This window comes from Lethenteron reissneri, chromosome 64, assembly GCF_015708825.2.
Source record: "Lethenteron reissneri isolate LAM-NWPU_2019-01 chromosome 64, ASM1570882v1, whole genome shotgun sequence".
Taxonomy (NCBI): Eukaryota; Metazoa; Chordata; class Hyperoartia; order Petromyzontiformes; family Petromyzontidae; genus Lethenteron; species Lethenteron reissneri.
Window position 1 is genome coordinate 3,168,157 of NC_083842.1, and position 18,312 is coordinate 3,186,468.

The 18,312-nt window shown below is 54.3% G+C and overlaps 1 protein-coding gene across 1 annotated transcript in view; it reads left to right on the top strand.

Moving 5' to 3' along the window:
• The window catches only part of LOC133359145 (tyrosine-protein kinase SYK-like), a 51,131-nt gene that overhangs the window by 8,009 nt on the left and 24,810 nt on the right, over nucleotides 1–18,312 (top strand). Inside the window, exons 4-6 of the mRNA XM_061577544.1 lie at nucleotides 6,778–6,910; nucleotides 9,038–9,113; nucleotides 13,269–13,288. Coding sequence (XP_061433528.1) covers nucleotides 6,778–6,910; nucleotides 9,038–9,113; nucleotides 13,269–13,288 — 229 coding nt within the window. The remainder of the gene's footprint in view (nucleotides 1–6,777; nucleotides 6,911–9,037; nucleotides 9,114–13,268; nucleotides 13,289–18,312) is intronic.

The following is an 18,312-nucleotide window of genomic DNA, read 5'->3' on the forward strand; positions in this document are numbered from 1 at the left end:
CACTCACCTACTCACCCACTCATTTACCCACTCACCTACTCACCCACTCACTCACCCACTCACGCACTCACCCACTCACTTACCCACTCACCTACTCACCCACTCACCTACTCACCCACTCACTCACCTAGACACATACCTACTCACCCACTCACTCACCCACTCACCTACTCACCCACCCACTCACGCACTCACCTACTCACCCACTCACTCACCTAGACACATACCTACTCACCCGCTCACTCACCCACTCACCTACTCACCCACTCACTCACCTAGACACATACCTACTCACCCACTCACTCACCCACTCACCTACTCACCCACTCACTCACCCACTCACCTACTCACCCACTCACTTACCCACTCACCTACTCACCCACTCACTCACCCACTCACGCACTCACCCACTCACTTACCCACTCACCTACTCACCCACTCACTCACCCACTCACGCACTCACCACAGTGCAGGTCACCTCGCTTTTCTCACTGCCCCTTCCCTCGCCTCGCTCCACTCTGGAAGTCCTTCCTCTCATCGATAACCTCGCTCAATTCAAGAAGCGCGTGACACTATTTGTTCATTAGAACTGTGACAGTGCCGTGTGTTACTGGTCGCTTGAGGCTTTGGGCCGTTGGGCTTAGCAGATGTGTTACATTTTCAAAGCACACACATCCATGGCGAACTTAAACACATGTGCCCATTATGGTAATTAGTGCAATTATGGAGCTAGGCTGTGGTGAGGGAAGAACAGGGACACTGCGTCCGTCTCCACCTCTTGACGATGCACAGCACAAGGGAGCTCATCAGAGCATTGTTCCCTACACCACGAATAGAATCATCATCTCATCAGAGCAGAGTAAAGACCCACACAGGCAATGATCACCCACGCAGCCCGCAGGCTATTGTTGTGCCGTGAGTGAGCGCCAATGATGACCGGCGCATCGCGCGAATAGGGTGGGTTGTGAGCATCAACTCCTGACCGCCTTTGAGTCGTCCACGCTGATGTTTTACACGCCGCACCAGATGACAATTTAAGGCTGAGTCGACCGAGAGGAGGTCCACATGACTGTGCGCTCACCCTGCTACACCACCGCCATCATCTCAATCATCATCGTGTCAATCAGAGCAGATTAAAAATCCACACACACTCGGTGGGGGGGGGGGTGTTTAGCGACCCCCCCCCCGCCATGCCCCGGGATACAAAAAAAAAATAAAGTGCGCAGGGAAGCAGAGGAGGGAGATTCACGCGAGCAGTTACGCTGGGAGAGAAATTAGAATGCGTGGATTCTAAAAGACACGGAGATTGGAGACATCCAACGGTGGGCAGACCACGATGATGATAAGAGCATGGAGAGAAGCACGGATATATATTGATCTCCATCCAGCAGTGGATATATCGTGGTGACGAACGCGTGGAGAGATGATTGCTGATTGAGAAGAGCACGTGCACGAGAGAACGCACCCAGCTGAGAGAACGCACCCACCCAGCTAAGAGACGTCACCCACCCAGCTAAGAGACGTCACCCACCCAGGTTAGAGACGTCACCCACCCAGGTTAGAGACGTCACCCACCCAGCTAAGAGACGTCACCCACCCAGGTTAGAGACGTCACCCACCCAGCTAAGAGACGTCACCCACCCAGGTTAGAGACGTCACCCACCCAGGTTAGAGACGTGACCCACCCAGGTTAGAGACGTCACCCACCCACCTAAGAGACGTCACCCACCCAGGTTAGAGACGTCACCCACCCAGCTAAGAGACGTCACCCACCCAGGTTAGAGACGTCACCCACCCAGGTTAGAGACGTCACCTACCCAGCTAAGAGACGTCACCCACCCAGGTTAGAGACGTCACCCACCCAGCTAAGAGACGTCACCCACCCAGGTTAGAGACGTCAGCCACCCAGCTAAGAGACGTCACCCACCCAGCTAAGAGACGTCACCCACCCAGGTTAGAGACGTCACCCACCCAACTAAGAGACGTCACCCACCCAGGTTAGAGACGTCACCCACCCAGGTTAGAGACGTCACCCACCCAGGTTAGAGACGTCACCCACCCAGGTTAGAGACGTCACCCACCCAGCTAAGAGACGTCACCCACCCAGGTTAGAGACGTCACCCACCCAGGTTAGAGACGTCACCCACCCAGGTTAGAGACGTCACCCACCCAGCTAAGAGACGTCACCCACCCAGGTTAGAGACGTCACCCACCCAGGTTAGAGACGTCACCCACCCAGGTTAGAGACGTCACCCACCCAGCTAAGAGACGTCACCCACCCAGGTTAGAGACGTCACCCACCCAGCTAAGAGACGTCACCCACCCAGGTTAGAGACGTCACCCACCCAGGTTAGAGACGTCACCCACCCAGCTAAGAGACGTCACCCACCCAGGTTAGAGACGTCACCCACCCAGCTAAGAGACGTCACCCACCCAGGTTAGAGACGTCACCCACCCAGCTAAGAGACGTCACCCACCCAGCTAAGAGACGTCACCCACCCAGGTTAGAGACGTCACCCACCCAGCTAAGAGACGTCACCCACCCAGATTAGAGACGTCACCCACCCAGGTTAGAGACGTCACCCACCCAGGTTAGAGACGTCACCCACCCAGCTAAGAGACGTCACCCACCTAGGTTAGAGACGTCACCCACCCAGGTTAGAGACGTCACCCACCCAGCGAAGAGACGTCACCCACCCAGGTTAGAGACGTCACCCACCCAGCTAAGAGGCGTCACCCACCCAGGTTAGAGACGTCACCCACCCAGGTTAGAGACATCACCCACCCAGGCTAGAGACATCACCCACCAAGGTTAGAGACATCACCCACCCAGGTTAGAGACGTCACCCACCCAGGTTAGAGACGTCACCCACCCAGCTAAGAGACGTCACCCACCCAGCTAAGAGACGTCACCCACCCAGGTTAGAGACGTCACCTACCCAGCTAAGAGACGTCACCCACCCAGGTTAGAGACGTCACCCACCCAGCTAAGAGACGTCACCCACCCAGCTAAGAGACGTCACCCACCCGGTGCACGTGGAGTGGGTGGGGGTTAGGCAGCAGGACCCGCCGCGGCCACAAGGGACGGTGATGGCCGATGGTCGAGAGCGTGCTGAGTGAACCGTGCTGAGTGAACCGTGCTGAGTGAACCGTGCTGAGTGAACCGTGCTGAGCGAATCGTGCTGAGTGGACCGTGCTGAGCGAATCGTGCTGAGTGAATCGTGCTGAGTGGACCGTGCTGAGCGAATCGTGCTGAGTGAACCGTGCTGAGCGAACCGTGCTGAGCGAACCGTGCTGAGTGAACCGTGCTGAGTGAATCGTGCTGAGTGAACCGTGCTGAGCGGACCGTGCTGAGTGGACCGTGCTGAGTGAACCGTGCTGAGTGGACCGTGCTGAGTGAACCGTGCTGAGCGAATCGTGCTGAGTGAACCGTGCTGAGTGAACCGTGCTGAGCGAACCGTGTTGAGTGGACCGTGCTGAGTGAACCGTGCTGAGTGAACCGTGCTGAGTGAACCGTGCTGAGTGGACCGTGCTGAGTGGACCGTGCTGAGTGAACCGTGCTGAGTGAACCGTGCTGAGCGAATCGTGCTGAGTGGACCGTGCTGAGCGAATCGTGCTGAGTGGACCGTGCTGAGTGAACCGTGCTGAGTGAACCGTGCTGAGTGGACCGTGCTGAGTGAACCGTGCTGAATAGACAGTGCTGAGTGAACCGTGTTGAGTGGACCGTGCTGAGTGAACCGTGCTGAATAGACAGTGCTGAGTGAACCGTGCTGAGTGAACCGTGCTGAGTGAACCGTGCTGAGCGAATCGTGCTGAGTGGACCGTGCTAAGTGGACCGTGCTGAGTGAACCGTGCTGAGTGAACCGTGCTGAGCGAATCGTGCTGAGTGGACCGTGCTGAGTGAACCGTGCTGAGTGAACCGTGCTGAGCGAATCGTGCTGAGTGGACCGTGCTGAGTGGACCGTGCTGAGTGAACCGTGCTGAATAGACAGTGCTGAGTGAACCGTGCTGAGTGGACCGTGCTGAGTGGACCGTGCTGAGTGGACCGTGCTGAGTGAATCGTGCTGAGTGGACCGTGCTGAGTGAATCGTGCTGAGTGGACCGTGCTGAGTGGACCGTGCTGAGTGAACCGTGCTGAGTGAACCGTGCTGAGTGGACTGTGCTGAGTGGACCGTGCTGAGTGAACCGTGCTGAGTGGACCGTGCTGAGTGAACCGTGCTGAGTGAACCGTGCTGAGTGGACCGTGCTGAGCGAACCGTGCTGAGCGAACCGTGCTGAGCGAACCGTGCTGAGCGAACCGTGCTGAGCTAACCGTGCTGAGTGAACCGTGCTGAGTGAACCGTGCTGAGCGAATCGTGCTGAGTGAACCGTGCTGAGTGAACCGTGCTGAGTGAACCGTGCTGAGCGAATCGTGCTGAGTGAACCGTGCTGAGTGAACCGTGCTGAGTGAACCGTGCTGAGTGAACCGTGCTGAGCGAATCGTGCTGAGTGGACCTGCTGAGTGGACCGTGCTGAGTGAACCGTGCTGAGTGGACCGTGCTGAGTGGACCGTGCTGAGTGAACCGTGTTGAGTGGACCGTGCTGAGTAGACCGTGCTGAGTAGACAGTGCTGAGTGAACCGTGCTGAGTAGACAGTGCTGAGTGAACCGTGCTGAGTGGACCGTGCTGAGTGAACCGTGCTGAGTAGACAGTGCTGAGTGAACCGTGTTGAGTGGACCGTGCTGAGTGAACCGTGCTGAGTAGACAGTGCTGAGTGAACCGTGCTGAGTAGACAGTGCTGAGTGAACCGTGCTGAGTGGACCGTGCTGAGTGAACCGTGCTGAGTGAACCGTGCTGAGTGAACCGTGCTGAATAGACAGTGCTGAGTGAACCGTGCTGAGCGAACCGTGCTGAGTGGACCGTGCTGAGTGAACCGTGCTGAGCGAACCGTGCTGAGTGAACCGTGCTGAGCGGACTGTGCTGAGCGAACCGTGCTGAAAGGACCGTGCTGAGCGAACCGTGCTGAGCGGACCGTGCTGAGTGAACCGTGCCGAGCGGACCGTGCTGAGCGAACCGTGCTGAGTGAATCGTGCTGAGTAGACCGTGCTGAGTGAACCGTGCTGAGTGAACCGTGCTGAGCGAACCGTGCTGAGCGGACCGTGCTGAGCGAACCGTGCTGAGTGAACCGTGCTGAGTGAACCGTGCTGAGCGGACCGTGCTGAGTGAACCGTGCTGAGTGAACCGTGCTGAGTGGACCGTGCTGAGTGAACCGTGCTGAATAGACAGTGCTGAGTGAACCGTGTTGAGTGGACCGTGCTGAGTGAACCGTGCTGAATAGACAGTGCTGAGTGAACCGTGCTGAGTGAACCGTGCTGAGTGAACCGTGCTGAGCGAATCGTGCTGAGTGGACCGTGCTAAGTGGACCGTGCTGAGTGAACCGTGCTGAGTGAACCGTGCTGAGCGAATCGTGCTGAGTGGACCGTGCTGAGTGAACCGTGCTGAGTGAACCGTGCTGAGCGAATCGTGCTGAGTGGACCGTGCTGAGTGGACCGTGCTGAGTGAACCGTGCTGAATAGACAGTGCTGAGTGAACCGTGCTGAGTGGACCGTGCTGAGTGGACCGTGCTGAGTGGACCGTGCTGAGTGAATCGTGCTGAGTGGACCGTGCTGAGTGAATCGTGCTGAGTGGACCGTGCTGAGTGGACCGTGCTGAGTGAACCGTGCTGAGTGAACCGTGCTGAGTGGACTGTGCTGAGTGGACCGTGCTGAGTGAACCGTGCTGAGTGGACCGTGCTGAGTGAACCGTGCTGAGTGAACCGTGCTGAGTGGACCGTGCTGAGCGAACCGTGCTGAGCGAACCGTGCTGAGCGAACCGTGCTGAGCGAACCGTGCTGAGCTAACCGTGCTGAGTGAACCGTGCTGAGTGAACCGTGCTGAGCGAATCGTGCTGAGTGAACCGTGCTGAGTGAACCGTGCTGAGTGAACCGTGCTGAGCGAATCGTGCTGAGTGAACCGTGCTGAGTGAACCGTGCTGAGTGAACCGTGCTGAGTGAACCGTGCTGAGCGAATCGTGCTGAGTGGACCTGCTGAGTGGACCGTGCTGAGTGAACCGTGCTGAGTGGACCGTGCTGAGTGGACCGTGCTGAGTGAACCGTGTTGAGTGGACCGTGCTGAGTAGACCGTGCTGAGTAGACAGTGCTGAGTGAACCGTGCTGAGTAGACAGTGCTGAGTGAACCGTGCTGAGTGGACCGTGCTGAGTGAACCGTGCTGAGTAGACAGTGCTGAGTGAACCGTGTTGAGTGGACCGTGCTGAGTGAACCGTGCTGAGTAGACAGTGCTGAGTGAACCGTGCTGAGTAGACAGTGCTGAGTGAACCGTGCTGAGTGGACCGTGCTGAGTGAACCGTGCTGAGTGAACCGTGCTGAGTGAACCGTGCTGAATAGACAGTGCTGAGTGAACCGTGCTGAGCGAACCGTGCTGAGTGGACCGTGCTGAGTGAACCGTGCTGAGCGAACCGTGCTGAGTGAACCGTGCTGAGCGGACCGTGCTGAGCGAACCGTGCTGAAAGGACCGTGCTGAGCGAACCGTGCTGAGCGGACCGTGCTGAGTGAACCGTGCCGAGCGGACCGTGCTGAGCGAACCGTGCTGAGTGAATCGTGCTGAGTAGACCGTGCTGAGTGAACCGTGCTGAGTGAACCGTGCTGAGCGAACCGTGCTGAGCGGACCGTGCTGAGCGAACCGTGCTGAGTGAACCGTGCTGAGTGAACCGTGCTGAGCGGACCGTGCTGTGTGCTGCAGGGTGCGCGAGCGCGACGCGGGGACGTACGCGGTGAGCTTGGTTCACAAGGGCCGCGTCATCCACTACGAGGTGACGCGCGATGCGGGCGGCCGCCTCCTCCTCGGCAAGTCCCAGTACGACACGCTGTGCCAGGTACCTCCACACGCGGCGTCAACCGCCACGCGCTATCCACTGCTACACGAAAGACTCCCACGTTGAGAACGCGTGCATCGATATTTCCTCGTGCGGAGGTGTTACAATAACGACGAGCGACCGGTGCGTCATTTGGATGTATCGCTCCCTCCCAACTGGCGTCACCGTTATCAGCCAATTGCTGAGTGTTTACATGTGGGAGGAAACCGGAGCACACGGAGAAACCTACGCACGTGGAGGGTGGAAACACCGCATCGCGTACAGGCAGAACCAGTGCAGTCCGCAGGGCTGCTGTGCTGCCTTCTCGCGGCGAGCCAGCGCTACGGCACCTCCTCGATGCCCACGGCAAGGGAGCTTCACAGCCCATCTGCGTGGTGATCCACCAATCCTCAACTCCCCAGCGCTGGATTGCAGCCCAGGGGCAATGACACGATCCGCGTTTGTATTTGGGTTTTATGCAAAAATTATTGCGGGCACCACCCCACGTGAAGATTGCCACATTTACACCGATATCAACGTCCATACGCGCACGCCGATCCCCCGATCAGAATCTAACCGATACAGCTCCACATCTCCTCCTCTTCTCTCCTCCCTCCTCTCCTCTTCATCTCCTCGCTGCATCCGCTGGCCCGAGGCGTTTCATGCGTGTGGGTTCGTGACAAGATATCTGGCGCAGAGCCGACCACGTGGCCTAACCCCAACCCCATTTATAGATCCGCATCATCAGCAGCAGCAGTTCTTCTTTTGCGAGGGCGACCTGGATTCCATCAAACGCAGGGCCGGATTTATGCCAAAGCTGAGTAAGCTACAGCTTGCAGGGGCCTTCGAAATACGAAAAATAAATCGTACGAAATTTCTGGTTTTGCATAATCGGTTGAAAAATAAGACGGTTATTTTAAATTCCGATATGACAACAATGGAGAGGTGTTCCTCTTAAGCCTGACGCGGCTCAGGGTCCCAGCAACGTCACAATCTGGCCCTGCTCAATCGGCATTGTTCGATGACAATGGCGCACAAACACAAGACAACAAACTCATCGGGGAACTTTTTTGACGATGAATTCTCATGAGGGCCCATGGTGGCAACCAGTGCAGTCTCGACCCCTCGTCGTCCGCTCTGTCTCTTTCTGGCCTCGCTGGTCATGTGCCTTGAAGAAGAGCAATTGCCTGGGACGTCACCTCTTTTCCGTAGGCTCCTTTAAGGCCACAGTGTTTGCTGTCGTCATTGACGAATGCGTTGACATTTTCCGGTAAAATCAAGTTCAAGTTCATGTATTAGGTATAGCCCTGTGAGCCATTCAGCTCTCGAATCGGGTGCAACCGCAACAAACAAAAAACAAAAACATGAACAAAAATCATCTTAAAGTGAATATGTGACTAAGTGCAAACAGAAAATCCAAGAAAAGACAGCAAAAATATTGCGGTAAAATCAAGATAATTTAAGTGGACAATATTATTTAAACATTTCAATTTTACAAATCGAGAAAAACTTTACCGATTGTTTATAAAAAAATGTGTGAATGAGGTTAAGTATGCAGGTGATTTGCAGCCAGGGCCAATCCACTGCTGGATGAAGGCCTCCCACTCCAAGCCACCGCTACCTCCAATGAGCCCGTGCTCTTACGATCCGCCCCCCCCCCTGCTCCACACGCGAGAAGCCGATTCCATTATCGCTCCGTCTCCACGTTGGTCGTCCCTCTCAGAACGCGTTTCGTTCGCCCGGGTGTCGCTCCGTTATTAGACTCGACCATCGGCCATCACCGTCCTTTCGGCCGCAGTGCGTCCGGCTGCCCAAGCCACGCTCACTCCACGCACGCGGTGTGGGCGATGCCTCGAACCTGCGTGCGTTTTAGAATCCACGTGCTCCTCCTCTCGCCGTCTGCCAGTCGAACTCCTCACACGCATCGATCAATACGCTACTGGCGTTTGGTTGTCACTGATGCGATCGATCATTGTCGCTCCACGGCTGTATTTTTCCGGATGTTATTGTTTTAGTCGTTGTGGTGACCCGGGAGAGGGCCATCGCCTCTTGAGCCCTCGCCTCGTTAAACAAAGCGCACGTGACCCTCGCTTGACCCCCCCCCCCCCCCGCGTGCCTCCACGCGTCTCTCTGTCCCCGCGGTGCCAGCTGGTGGAGTTCTACAGCAAGAATTGTGGCGGCATCGCACGGACCCTGCGCAAGGCGTGTGCCGCGCCAGACTTGGGTGAGTGAGCGGAGTGCGCAGTGGCAACGCCTGAGCCTCACAGCGACACGGGCCTGGGTTCGATTCACGACCCGAGTGTGTGTACGCGAGAGAGAGTGTAGAGTGTGCGCGTGTTCTCCCCCTGTTGTGTGTGGGTTCTCTGGTTACCTCACACAGCTAAACCTACACACGCAGTGCAACCGGTATTGACTAAGCCAACCATCGCAATGTTAAAATGTTTACCTGCAAACCACTCCATTGGGATGACACAGCAGTCTTGAGACTCAGCGAGACTTTCCCGGGTGAACAAGCACACTGCTCATAATAATACATACGGGGGAGAGAGAGCGAGTGAGGGGAGAGAGTCACCATAAACCTGACCCTCAATCCTAAACCCAACCCTAACATCTTTTACATGATCAAATAAACCCTAACACCACTCTTGCAGAAGGTCACTTACTCCAAATACTAAACCCGAAACCTAACCTCTATTCACTAACCCCAACCCCCAACACGAACACCCAGTTATACGCAGAGGCACCTAAACCGTCAGCCCACAGAACCAAGGACCCTCACGCTGACACTAGGTGGCCACATAGGCCATGCTAACGCCTGCAACAGCGGCAACATGACGCGTGGCCAAGTAGCCCAAACACTGCAAGCCAATGTGGCATTCCATCGAGAGGCAGCCCAGGACCGGTTGAGATCACGCTCGCCACTGATGGGAACCTTGGTTGGGAATCGAACTCGGGAGGGCGGACTGATAGCACGGCGCGCTAACCACTGTGGCACCGCTACAGCTGCACGATGCACACGCAAACAAAGACAAAGATCTCCCGTACAGATTTTCACTGACTGTAGGGGCAAGTGCTGTTAGCGAGAACCTATGAAGGCCGACACGGCACACGAGGCGGTGGGTGGCCAACACCACGCCCGGCCGCCTTTGTATCCCGAATGTCAATGTATACACACCTCATCAGGTACTCATTTGAGGCTGAGTCGACCTAGGGGGAGGCCCAGAAGCAGTTCAGCTCGTAAATTTGAAGGGAGCAAACTTCACAGTAAATGCTCAATCGTTGCAGCAATTTTTAATGGAAATCGCTTTGAAAAATGTACCGAATAAGTCGTGACAAAAAAGATAGGCACGTGGATGTATTGACCAGAGTGAAAAACATTGTAGCGCAGAATTCACCCCACTTCACAAAACATCCCTTTCAATCGTTTGCCCACTGCATGGACTTGCGCCCTGCCACGGGAACGTGTAGTTAGCTCAGCACCGCTCGTTTTTAGCACACACACACACGTACGCACACACTGCGTGCGTACGTACGCACTCACACACGTGTACGTATGCACTCGCACACTGCGTGCGTACGTACGCACTCACACACGTGTACGTATGCACTCACACACGTGTACGTACGCACTCACACACGTGTACGTACGCACTCACACACGTGTACGTACGCACTCACACACGCGTACGTACGCACTCACACACGTGTACGTATGCACTCACACACGCGTACGTACGCACTCACACACGTGTACGTACGCACTCACACACGTGTATGTACGCACTCACACACGTGTGCGTACGCACTCACACACGTGTACGTACGCACTCACACACTGCGTGCGTACGTACGCACTCACACACTGCGTGCGTACGTACGCACTCACACACGTGTACGTACGTACGCACTCACACACGTGTACGTATGCCCACTTGACGGGGGGGGTCGGCGAGGTGCGGGGCGACCACGGGGAGCGTTGTCGTCGATTCTCAGCAGGATCCCAACGCGCTCGTCAACTCCCACGACCACGCGGAAACGGCGGCCACGGCGCTGGGGAGCGAGGCGTGGGGGGGGCAACTCGATTCACGATTTCCACAGGAAAAGCTCAAAGTTCTGAGTGCAGGCGACGAAAATGCAACGCCTCCGATTGGGGACGCGCAGCCCACGCGCACCGTGCCGCAGCGGCGGTGTCAAAAACCCTGGGGCCTTGAACACGATGAGAATATTTATTTATACTGGAGGAGGAATCCGATGAGCTATAGAGCTTTTTTTTTTCTCTCCCAGATGTCCAGTCTGGGCGAGTCAGAACGTTAGAGTAACAAATAATACAACAATACAACAGGAGCACCACGTGTAGGAAGAGTGAACAGATTACCTAAATATATAAATAAAACTAAACTACGTTTTATCTTACCAGAGTAAGGCCCAATGAGCTATTAGCTTGTTTTCAGAAGCGACCTGTCCACTAATACACAAGTACAACACTGGCAACGTTTCTGGCCACGGCCCTTCTTCATGGCACGTCGATGGAGAAGAGAGAGACGTTTTCAGCAGAGTCCTGGCAGGTTTCCACAGTCGAGGAGCGATGCTGCTGCTGCTGTATGACCCAAGCGAGTGATTTGTAGTGAGTGTTTCAGCATTGGGATGTTTTGGCCTCGACCAGTTGCACTGCCTGTGTGTTATAAGCGACGCGAAGAAACCGACAAAAACCCGGAGGAGACTCGTGCAAAACAGGGGAGATCGTGCAAACCCCGCTCGGCAGAGCTGCCGAGTCAGGGATCGAGCCCAGGCTCTCTTGTGGTTGCCATGCCACTCTAAAGTCGTTGGGGTGTGCAGTATCGTCCACACCCTGCGCACCACGGGGCCCTGCAGGCGTAGAGAGAGAGGGAGGAGTGGGTGACTAAACGTTGGGCCGCACTATGCACCCGTATATTGCATTGTGAGCAATATGCGAATGTGTTGAGCGTTTTTCTCAAGTATATTTTCGTAAACTAACGGCAGCTTCCATCGGTTTGAAGACGAATACGACTCATCATACTATTCATCATACGACTCATCACTGTGGGTCTCTCAATACACTGATGGATGAAGCTGTGTTAGTCGTGGGAGTTGTTTGACCATACTTCACCTCGCTGGTCAGTGCGGGTGGGTAAAGTTGGACCGACTGCTCGGTTTTCGCTTGCGTTGGTCGTGGCTGGCAATTGAACTCGGGTCGCCGGGTTCGTAGTGCTACGCGCTAACCACTACACCCTAAGTGAGCTTTTTTAAAATATATATTTTGGGGGTTTCCGATACAAAGAGAGTGCACATTGTGCCATAGGATGAAGACATTTTTATTTGGAACTTCTTGCAATGAGCAGTGCACTCCACTGTAGCAGAGAATGGGCCTAAACAAGTAAAAATCAAGCAACAATTTATGCCATCGCACAAATAACATTCAATTCGTTGTATCGCGTAACCGGTAACCGCATGAATAATACAACGGTAAACAAAAAAACCGGTTCCCGGTTTGCTATACATAGCTAGACACGGCGCTACACGCGGCCTGCGTTGCTGTTGTTAACCGGGAAACAGAGGCAGCTGCTGCTGCTGCCACAACGGTGGCGTCACGGACAGCGGCGGCACGGGGCTCGCAAGGCGGAGGCCACCGGTTCGACTCCGTCTCTCGGCGCGCGGGAGTTGCTACAGCGGAGTCTTGCTATATGACGGTGTCAATGAGAGTGTGAATGTTTCCACCGGAATCGGTTCCTGGCTGCTGACTTTCGGAAACCTCTCACCGATTCTGGAAAGGGTTACTTGTTTAGCGGCGACAGTTTAACTTCCCACGCTTGAGCATTAACTGTTTCATTCTCCGAGTGGGAATTTACTCAAATATAGTTACAAACCACATTTTACATCGTGGGGGGTTTTTTGTTGTTGTGCGCAGTCATTGGTGACCGGGCAGAGTCAACCACCTCGCCACGCACGAGGACTTGGTTCCATCAACCCGGATTCAAACGCAGGATGGCAGTGTTCTAACATGACCATTATGAACCCTTCTGAGAGAAGAGAGAGAGAGCGATACACTCAGACCCAGGGCTCGAACCCAGGCCCTCAGTGCTGCTGGCGCAGTGTCTCTGACAAGGCCATTACGAACCCCATTGCGAGAGGGAGAAAAACACCCGGACCCAGGGCTCGAACCCAGGCCCTAAGAGTGCGATGTGGGTTCAGTGTCTCTGACAAGATCATTAAGAACCCCCTGGTGGAGCGATTGTTGACGACGGATGGATTATAACCACGTCACCCCCCCCCCGTGTCCCTCTCCCCGTGTTTGCGCTGCCACCCGGCTGCTGCTGCTGCTGCTTCGGTGACAATGAACCCTCCTCCTCCTCCTCTCAAGGTCCAAGGCTGCCTGACAATGTAAGCCGAACAGCGCGCACACGCACACACACGCACGAACACGCACGCACACGCACGCACACGCACGCGCACGCACACGCACACGCACGCACGCGCACGCACACGCACACACACGCACGCACACGCACGCACACGCACACACACGCACACACACGCACAAGACAAAGCTCCCCCACGTAGCCTCCACAGACTGGGGGGTGCAAGTGCTGTTAGCGAGCACCTATCGATGCATATAGACACACGCACTCATACACACGTGCTCATATGTGCAAACCCATATTCACATACACAAATATACACACGCAACAATATATGCATAGATGCATACATACGACGAGCTAATCGTATTTACGCTGTATGTTGCATGTATGTACGTAGCCAACCACTTTAATCACGTACGTGCCTTATGTATTTACATGCAAACACACACACAAATGCACACAAAGAGGCACGTGCAATCACACAATATCCACACACATTCATATCACAAAACACACACAGTCTACACACGTCGGCCACAAACACAGGCACACACGCGCGCACACACGCCAAATCCTCAAAGTGACCAATGAGCAATGCACCTCGAGTGCTCAGTTTCGTGAGGGCTCCGAATCTAAGCAGAGGGTTTGAGTCTGGCTGGCACTTGACATGGGTGACCACCCAGAGAGCAGGGAGAGTGTCACTCGCGTGAGTGACCCGCGCCACCACGAGAACGCACGCACGCGCAGCACAGAGCGAGAACACCCCACAGCAAGAGCCTCCAGGGTCCGAGCCCCGACCCGGACACCTTCCTGTGTGGAGCGCGTATAATCAAACTCGCAAACACTCGCACAGGCACACATCCTCTCACACACCGATACCAATACCCCCCCCCCACTCGCCACTAAGTGACGGTGATGTCACCACTGCGCCCGTCACAGGCCAGGTGCACTTTGAGACGATCTGAAGTGTCGAAGGCTCGCTGGCAGGAGCATCCTTCACGAGCCTCCTCCATAGAGGCCGCTCTAGCGTTCATCAGCAAGTCCGATAAGCTCCACATCCTCCCGTACCGCATCAGTCCATCTCTTTAACCCGTTTAGCCCCCTCTATCCGGCCAAACAGAAGCTGCTTGGGCATGAGGATTATGTGACCCAGACAACGCAAACCTCACACACACACACACATGCGCGCACACACACATACAGTACCCACAACCTCACCCGCTTGCCACATGTTTAAACACACGCAGACACACCAATCCACTGTTACATCCACAACCTCACATTCACACACATGCAGTTGTATTGTATCTGATGGTGATGACATGGACACAAATGACGGTGACCATCATCATACCACAATATACACACAGAGACAAAGGTCCTCCGTATAGCTTTTAATTTAGCAGAGAGTCGGGGCAAGTGCTGTTAGCGAGTACCTATTAAGGCCGGTATGGCACATAAAAGGGGTGGCTTTGTCAGTACCATGCCCGGCCGCCTTTGTATCCCTGGTGTTCATTTTGTACACACCAGGTACTCATTTGAGGCCGAGTCGACCAAGGGGAGGCCCAGGACCAGTTTAATGATTCTCTATCATTGTTATTGGTCCTGAGAGGGAATCATAGCGAAGTGCACTACCCACCACACTACCGCTCCCCACACATCACGCAACGCACCATGCACGCAACACACCATGCACGCAACGCACTCATTACACACAAACACGCACGCACACAACCTCCCCGACTCACACCCTCATTGATTGGTTGGCACCACCGCCACCACCGCCACCGCCGCCCCGCTTGTGAGGTCTCTGGCCGCAGCACCGCCGCTCTTATCTCCCGCGCCACGCGTGCCCACGCGCGCCTGCACCCAGCCAGCCCGGCCACCTCGGGGCCCATGCCGAGGTCTCGCACCCCCCCCCAATCCCCCACCGCTCAACGCCCCCCCCCCCTGCCCCACCACCCCTCCTCGCTCGCTCACGACTTTCCGGGTAACTGCTGGGCCCGAGTAGGTGGCACAATGACTCAAGTGGCCGCAGTCCACAGCGACAGAGGCGGGGAGTGGGGGGGGGATTCTGGACGCGGTGTGCAGCCGGGTATGGAAATGTGTTTTTGAGTAAGTGGCAAGTGACGAGTAATCCTGGCCATAGCGAAAAGGGGGTATTCTGGATGTGGTGTGATAACAATGAAAACAATAATAAGTTTGACGCGTGAGTTTATTATACACGTGGGAGGAACCGGAGCATCCGGAGAACACCCACAACCTTGAGGGGGAAACGCAGATGGCAAAGAGTCCGCTTGCTGTACCGCCTTCTTCTGGCGATCCCAGCAGCACACGGCTCCTCCTCGACACCAATGGGGAGGTCCACGGCAATCGTCATCCGCCAGGTGTAGACTAAGTTCCGAGTCGCTGGTTCGTACAGTGGAGTAGGTGGCACCTCACTGGTAGGAGCCAGAGTCCATAGCGAGACATAGGTATTCTGGACGTGGAGTGCTGGGTGCTTCAATAAAAATGTGAACACTTCTGGAATTTGCAACAATACCGCAAGAAATGTGCTGCCTCCCGGCTCTGGAGACCACCTGGAGAAGATTCCAGGCACGCGTTGACAACGATGGCGAACGAGTCGGAGACTCCTTGACTTTTTGAAGCTTTATGGGAACCTCATTTGCCAGTAAAAATATGATAATTGGTTTTTTACCCTTCTATCTGGCAACAAAACTGACACCTTTTTACAAGGAGTCATGTTTGTATAGACCGCAATACCTGCAGTCATAATACAAACAAAAGAACATAACTCTGATAATGTGCACTGTCCTTGAAGTTGATTGGTCCACACCCGAGACAGCTTTCCTTCGAGCCTAGTCTCACATGGGTTGCGCCTTTTGGCGTCATCTGGTCCAACCCATGTGAGACTAGGCTCGAAGGAAAGCTGTCTTGGGTGTGGACCAATCAACTTCAAGGACAGTGCACATTATCAGAGTTATGTTCTTTTGTTTGTATTATGACTGCAGGTATTGCGGTCTATACAAACATGACTCCTTGTAAAAAGGTGTCAGTTTTGTTGCCAGATAGAAGGGTAAAAAACCAATTATCATATTTTTGAAGCTTATTAACATACATTTGTTATCACGCTACAGTGTATTATACATTCTTTTTCCATTTAAAAGAATAGTCCCATATAAGTGTTAAGCACATTTTGAAGCACCCTGTGATAATGCTACCCTTAAACATAACCAGCGACCCAACTAGCATTAGCTCTAACACTCACCAACTCGCCAAACCAGACACTAACACCAGCTCTACCCTCACACTAACCAACTCGCCACTAGTACTAGATCTACCGTTAACCCTCACCAACTGGCCACTAGTACTAGATCTACCGCTAACACTCACCAACTCGCCACTAGTACTAGATCTACCGCTAACCCTCACCAACTCGCCACTAGTACTAGATATACCGCTAACACTCACCAACTCGCCACTAGTACTAGTTTTACCGCTAACCCTCACCAACTGGCCACTAGTACTAGATCTACCGCTAACCCTCACCAACTCACCACTAGTACTAGATCTACCGTTAACTCTCACCAACTCGCCACTAGTACTAGATATACCGCTAACCCTCACCAACTCGCCACTAGTACTAGATCTACCGCTAACCCTCACCAACTCGCCACTAGTACTAGATCTACCGCTAACCCTCACCAACTCGCCACTAGTACTAGATCTACCGCTAACCCTCACCAACTGGACACTAGTACTAGATCTACCGCTAACCCTCACCAACTCACCACTAGTACTAGATTTACCGCTAACACTCACCAACTCGCCACTAGTACTAGATCTACCGCTAACCCTCACCAACTGGACACTAGTACTAGATCTACCGCTAACCCTCACCAACTGGCCACTAGTACTAGATCTACCGCTAACCCTCACCAACTGGCCACTAGTACTAGATCTACCGCTAACACTCACCAACTCGCCACTAGTACTAGATCTACCGCTAACCCTCACCAACTGGCCACTAGTACTAGATCTACCGCTAACCCTCACCAACTGACCACTAGTACTAGATCTACCGCTAACCCTCACCAACTCGCCACTAGTACTAGATCTACCGCTAACCCTCACCAACTGGCCACTAGTACTAGATCTACCGCTAACCCTCACCAACTGGCCACTAGTACTAGATCTACCGCTAACCCTCACCAACTCACCACTAGTACTAGATCTACCGCTAGCCCTCACCAACTGGCCACTAGTACTAGATCTACCGCTAACACTCACCAACTCACCACTAGTACTAGATCTACCGCTAACACTCACCAACTCACCACTAGTACTAGATCTACCGCTAACCCTCACCAACTGGACACTAGTACTAGATCTACCGCTAACCCTCACCAACTCACCACTAGTACTAGATTTACCGCTAACACTCACCAACTCACCACTAGAACTAGATCTACCGCTAACCCTCACCAACTCGCCACTAGTACTAGATCTACCGCTAACCCTCACCAACTCGCCACTAGTACTAGATCTACCGCTAACCCTCACCAACTCACCACTAGAACTAGATCTACCGCTAACACTCACCAACTCACCACTAGAACTAGATCTACCGCTAACACTCACCAACTCGCCACTAGTACTAGATCTACCGCTAACCCTCACCAACTCGCCACTAGTACTAGATCTACCGCTAACTCTCACCAACTCGCCACTAGTACTAGATCTACCGCTAGCCCTCACCAACTCGCCATTAGTACTAGATCTACCGCTAACCCTCACCAACTCGCCACTAGTACTAGATCTACCGCTAACATTCACCAACTCGCCACTAGTACTAGACCTACCGCTAACTCTCACCAACTGGCCACTAGTACTAGATCTACCGCTAACACTCACCAACTCGCCACTAGTACTAGACCTACCGCTAACATTCACCAACTCGCCACTAGTACTAGACCTACCGCTAACATTCACCAACTCGCCACTAGTACTAGACCTACCGCTAACTCTCACCAACTGGCCACT